The sequence below is a fragment of the Citrus clementina genome, unplaced genomic scaffold (genome assembly GCF_000493195.1).
Source record: "Citrus clementina cultivar Clemenules unplaced genomic scaffold, Citrus_clementina_v1.0 scaffold_4, whole genome shotgun sequence".
NCBI lineage: Eukaryota > Viridiplantae > Streptophyta > Magnoliopsida > Sapindales > Rutaceae > Citrus > Citrus x clementina.
Genome location: NW_006262274.1, coordinates 1318229 through 1323897, shown reverse-complemented (window position 1 = coordinate 1323897; position 5669 = coordinate 1318229). Strand labels below are relative to the sequence as shown.

At 34.9% G+C, this 5669-nt stretch overlaps 2 protein-coding genes across 5 annotated transcripts in view; both read right to left on the bottom strand.

Moving 5' to 3' along the window:
• LOC18044922 (anaphase-promoting complex subunit 1) overlaps positions 1–1891 on the bottom strand; it is a 23440-nt gene extending 21549 nt beyond the window's left edge. For 3 of the 4 annotated variants that reach the window (XR_002905928.1, XM_024185493.1, XM_024185494.1), the window contains exons 1-6: positions 1579–1891; positions 1380–1443; positions 1043–1127; positions 435–718; positions 126–231; positions 1–20 (exon numbers count right to left, since the gene is read on the bottom strand). Coding sequence is in view for 3 of the 4 variants with exons in the window: in XM_024185493.1 (XP_024041261.1) it covers positions 1–20; positions 126–231; positions 435–718; positions 1043–1127; positions 1380–1443; positions 1579–1808 (789 nt within the window). In the remaining variant the exon portion in view is untranslated. Of the gene's footprint in view, positions 21–102; positions 232–434; positions 719–1042; positions 1128–1379; positions 1444–1578 lie in introns of those variants that run through there. The other variant, XM_024185495.1, reaches the window with a different exon arrangement.
• Positions 1892–2923: 1032 nt separating this feature from the next.
• Positions 2924–4581, bottom strand: LOC18044921 (protein trichome birefringence-like 30). Its single transcript, XM_024185547.1, has 5 exons — positions 4187–4581; positions 3906–4080; positions 3613–3815; positions 3358–3516; positions 2924–3272 (listed from the first exon to the last, which is right to left on the bottom strand). The coding sequence occupies exons 1-5, from the start codon at positions 4579–4581 to the stop codon at positions 2924–2926; spliced, it is 1281 nt and encodes a 426-aa protein (XP_024041315.1).
• Positions 4582–5669: the final 1088 nt, after the last annotated feature.

Below are 5669 nucleotides of genomic sequence, written 5' to 3'. Positions count from 1 at the left end.
CACAGAGTGCTGCATCTTTCCTGCAAACAAAATGAGGAGATCAAACATTACCAATTGGGAACAAAGAGGGTAGACTGGAGGAGTTCAGGGAAATCAAATTACTTTTGAGAGGTAATCAAATGAACCTTTATTGTATGATGCCATCAAAGGAATTTGATCACTTGTCCAAATTGTTCTTTCATCAAAATCCCTCATTATATTCAGTTTTCCTCTTTCTTCAATATATGTACACTGAAAGTTCAACAAAATAAAAATAATAACAATAAAACAGGGTACTTATCAGAAAATCAACACAAGGGGGGTGGGGGGTGGAGGTGTTAACGCTACACAAAAGCAGGAAAGGTTAGATACAACATTCACATGAAACAAGGCAGTCACAAAGAAAGAAAAGAAAATTTGAAACTGCTGCAGAAGCTACAGAATACAAATACAACCTGTGGTTCCTCCAGCAGATCACTTAGAATCAGATGTGAGGACATGGAAACTGTTTCTCCTTTGATATTATGGTTAAAGGAACTTGGTAAACTGTAATTATTTTGTGGACTGTGCCCAATTTCCCTTCTTGGACGGGGTATATCACGAGCACCTAACAAATGGCTTGATGATGGAAAAGGAGCATGCACTGGAAAATTCCCTTCAATTGACTGGAGTAGCAGGCCAAATGGAAGAGGCCATATCGATGTGATGGTACGAGGAAGTGGAATGGATATCACTTCACCTGTTCAAATAAAAGAATGGAAGCACAATTTCCTTTTACAATATGAAACGAGGCTATTGTATCAACTCATAAAATATATTCGATAAACTAAAAACGGTAGATACAGGATGCAGGTATAATCGTGGATTGTGCAGTAAAATGAGATTGGTGTCATAAATTGTGACAACATTTTCCTTCTCTTCAACAAATTTGACATCATTTCCAAATAATTTTTGAAACTAAAAGGATAAAATCCTCAAAATGGATATTTGGCAGTTAAACTATCTACTGGGATCAATTATAAGCTTATTTGAGTTATGAATAACCATTTTATAGTCGGCTCACCTGATGTGTTGTAAATCGTCAACGACTCAATTTGTAAGACACAAAGAAGGGCTTCAGAAATATCACCAATATGACACCAACATACCTAGAACATAGAAAAAAATAGCCACAAAAATAAATAAAATATATCATAAAAGAGAAACTACAACATCATGCTATCGACACTACATAAAATAGAAATTGAATAGTCAGTTTCAGATCACATAAACAACAGAAAACTTTCTCAAATTGACCTTCTTCTGATTTAAATTTAATAAAAACTTAAAAAATGATTAATCTCAGCTCCATTAACCAATATGCAAAGACAAGTATTAAAAATAAAATTGATTATGTTTACCGTGATAACTTGTGAAGGTAAAGTGAACCTCTTAAACACTCGAGCACCAGTCGTCCATATAATCCTATACAATAGAAGTAGTTAAATTATTGCAACTACAAAGGAGTTAAATGTAGATTTGAGCAAAATTAACACGAAATTCGAAAATTAATATTCATTTTTGCTACATTTAGTAAATTAAGCTGAGAAGAAGAGTTACCGATTTCCTCTAATAAAAAGCTCGTGATCACTGCAGTTGCTCGGCGCGGAGATGGAGCAGCCGCCATTATTATCGGCTTCGGCTCGCTCTCTGACGAATTTGGGGTCGAAGAGGAAGTAATCGTACTTATCGGCTAGATTATCAGGCGGCTTTCCGTCGAGAGCTTCGGCAATTAAGCCGAACGGCTTGAACTCGCCGAGAACTGATAAGCGGCGAACTCCAACCGACATGTCGGTGGCGATTTGATATGAAGTTGTTACCGAGCAAGTGAAGTGAAGTGTGTAGTGGGAGAAATTAAATTAATTATAGTCGTTTGAGTCCCGCCTTTTTTTTCTCTTTTGTATGGTGCTTGGGCTTAAACCCTAGGGCTTTTAAACTTTTTTTTTTCTTTTTTCTTTTTGGGGAAAATGGGTTAATAATATCTGGTCCCTAATTTATTACAATTTATCAATAAGGCATCCTATGTTTATTTCTATCAAAAATGTCCATTCTTGTTGAAATGATAAAATGATGAATTTATCAATGCCTAATATCATTTATGTGAATTTATTTATAATCGTGCACCATAGTGATACAAGTTCCATATATCTATACTACATGTCATCTATGTGATGAACTTATAGAAGATATGCTATACATCAATGGCCAAATATTTATCCCCTTTCTTCTTTTTAACTTAATACAAATTAACAAATCACTTTGAACGATGAGTGCCTTCCTAATTTCATTTTGGAAGTTTAATCTAACAATGTCATTTCACTCTCGACGAAAACTTTTTGCTTGCATCTATAGTCTATCTTCATTTTTATATATTTTTACAGCTATGTCAAAGTTATTTAAAAAAATTATTTTTGCTTTTGAGAATAAAACATTACGATTAATTCTAGTACTTGTGAGGCTGAATACTTTATAGAGTTTTCACTTGGGATTTCTTTGCGGTTTTAGAATCATGACGCCATAAAAATGCATACGCAGACTGTTGGAACTTTGTTGAAATGAACGTTTCTTGGCATGTTTTTCGGATGGGATACTTGTTTAGGTAGTGCCTCCGGTTTAATGTCTTTTGGTGCTTCACTTGGTAGTCTATTGAAGTTGATAAATGCTTGAGATTTTGATGGTAGCTAAAGTGTTTGCGGCATCATAATACTTCTCTTTATTTGGAGAGTAGCTTCTATGAACTTGTGTTACAATTGCAATGCTGAAACTATGATGTCTTGAAATTAGAACGGTACAGTAGAATCACTGGATGCATGCAAATTCTTCGAACAAAGCAATATGGATTGAGAAACTTGGGAGGATCATCTTCAATTCAATTGCAAAAAAATATAAAACTCAAAAGGTCTGTCTAAGAGCCAGAGACAATTCTCGCATAGAGCAACTCGTTCCATGTGTCTGGCAATCCAGGGAGACACCAATGGAGACAATCTGCATATGTTGCGGGGTCAGATATCTGCTCCGGCAACAGCATCTTGCCTGCAGCAGTTCCATAAACAGAGGTGTGTGCGTCTTTCCTGTATTCAGAAAGGCTTGTTATGTTCAGAAAGTGCACTGGTACTTCCATTGATTGAGTCACATTTGCAGCAATTGCAAAGAGCTGCTGGTTTGTACCCACTTCTAATCGAGTTGTCCTGTTTAAAATAGGTGTTGTCTCTTGAACACATTTGACTCCATTCACATTGTTCCGATCTGAGCTCCTGTTACATTTTTTTTTAAATTACTTAAAGCACAAGTTATTTAGAGGTAGGGTACTTTTGGTTAATTAAAGATCTGCTGTAGTACCTGACATGTTTAGGAGCCGCACTGCTGAAGAAAACAAAAGTAAGATTGGGATTAACATTTTCTTCAACCCATTTGCCCCATGTCCTCAAAGTTTTTTCATAGACTGTATACATATCAATTTTATCATACTCTGTAGCACCTTCATCAAAGGATCCTCGTCTTTTCCATCGGTTTAACAAGAAATAAGAAAGATCCTGATCAATATTACACTGAGTATAATAAGAGAGTAAAGGGAAAAACTTGCCAAGAACTCACAATACTTTCATTGTTGGGTATTTAGTCCACCAAATGTATGTGTTAAAAATGAGATAGTCTACGCCCTTCCAGTTTTGTCCATGTTTTGTGATTGATTCAGGCATCACAATCGGGTCCACTTTGCCGTCTCTCATTGTTGGAGGGTCTGCATTTGACTCGACCAAAAATGGTGCCCAGTAAAACTCCAAAGTAGCATTATAGTCCTGTAAAAATTAAAAAAAGAAAAAACAGTAACACTGACCAGCCAATTTAGCAATTGAATTAGCAGAAAATGACAGAATTGTTAGAAGAACCTCTAGTGTGAAGGCAGTTGTTTGGGTTGAAATATATCTCAAGCTCTTCTTGCCAGGTGGAATAACAGATTGAACCATACAAACAAGGGACTGCCACTGGTTATAATGTATGGAGTCTCCAACTAGCATAAGCCTCTTGCCTCGAAGTTTATTTAGTAACAGCTTTGCATCAAACCTTAAGCCGAAATACACGAAATCATTAAAATATCAATATTTATTTATTATTATTTTTATAATATGAAAAAAGGGCTTAAAAGGTTATGAGTGCTTTTGATGATTACCTGGGCAAAGAACAATCTGTAGGCTGCCATCTCCATTTCTGGTACAAAGAATCCGGCCTTCCATTTCTCAAGCACGTAACCCACTCTGTTAGAAACTCACATTCATCCTCTTTGTATGAAGGATGTGTCACATTATCTAGAACCCACTTTCCTGCGAAGATGTCACATTTTTCTAGAGGCAACACAACCTTTCTATCTTGATTTGCTTTGTCTTCTACTTCTGGTTCGGTTTCTTGTGCGAATTCTTGGTGTTTAGGTTCTGGAAACGAAAAGAGTTTGATGTTTGCACTGTACAGATAAAATACAAAGAATGATATAGAAGAAATTGATACTACTAGTACTATGGGGAAGTAATTGAATCTCTGGCTGTCACCGGCATCCTTCGTTGTGACCATCTTTGAGGGATTGAAGCTATATCAAGCTTAAGTTTCGATAGCCGTACGTCTTTGTGAATAGTGTTAGTTGCTGAAAGCAGCAAAATGCATAATGCTGATGAACAAAATAAGATCCAAAGTCAGTGATTCTTTATTATATCGATGCTTGTTTTGATACTTTTTTTTTTTTTTGGATTTATTGTATTATATTCACATACCACTTTCAGATGTTGCAGAAAATAGAGATTTAATAATACTCATTACCCTTTAGAATGCAAGAACATGGAGATCTAATATTTCCATTCACGTAATGAGTAGTAGTAATAAATTGCAGGGTCACAATCTGATAGTGATTACTTATAGAGTTGAAACTTCAATCTTGTATGATTTCAAAAGTAAATTAGAGTTGTAAGAAGTTTTATGCTCCCATTTAATTGGGTGTGGCTTAATTCTCTGCAAATAAAATTAAAAAAAAATTATAAATTCGCAATTGTTGTGTGTTTTGTTGACCTAATACATATTTATTTGAATATTCTTTGTAAAACATGTGGCAGTTGAAGCAACTCTGTATTTGAGCCATAAGCATTAGTTAAGCAAGTTGACTAAAGTTGCAGATTTATATTAATAATTACAAGTCTTGCCCTGTTTATTTCACCAAAAACTTTATAAACGTTCGTTCGATTTGGTTTTAATCGTTTGGTGCGGGGTCAAGTTCCTTTCTTTTTCTTGACATAACGGAAACGGCGGGCATCTTACAAACAATCATCAGCTCCTGTTGATTTGGACTGATAAGCAGTCAAATTACCGTTCTTTGATCGTAACACGATGAAGAAAAGAATCGGTCATGTATCTAATGGAAAGAAAGTCTTACGCATTCCAATAAAATCGTCGAGTAAAATATCTTTAATTAAAATTAAATATTTATTCAGACTTACTATTCGATTTACCACTCAATTTGTTCTTATTACCTTAATCAAAATTAGCTCTTATTACCTTAATCAAGTATGAGTTATTTTTTAATTATTTAGACTTACTATTTGATTTATTACTTAATTAGTTATTATGGACTTTAATTAAATATGAGTTCATTTTTAGTCATTACATGGAGT

What these genes read in the sequence shown, in the direction of transcription:
- LOC18044921 (XM_024185547.1), bottom strand. Translation starts at nt 4,581, where the DNA reads ATGGTCACAACGAAGGATGCCGGTGACAGCCAGAGATTCAATTACTTC. An exon ending in ACAGATTGTTCTTTGCCCAG is followed by an intron (nt 4,081 to 4,186) that starts GTAATCATCAAA and finishes TTTCGGCTTAAG; the next exon opens with GTTTGATGCAAAGCTGTTAC. An exon ending in CAACTGCCTTCACACTAGAG is followed by an intron (nt 3,816 to 3,905) that starts GTTCTTCTAACA and finishes TAATTTTTACAG; the next exon opens with GACTATAATGCTACTTTGGA.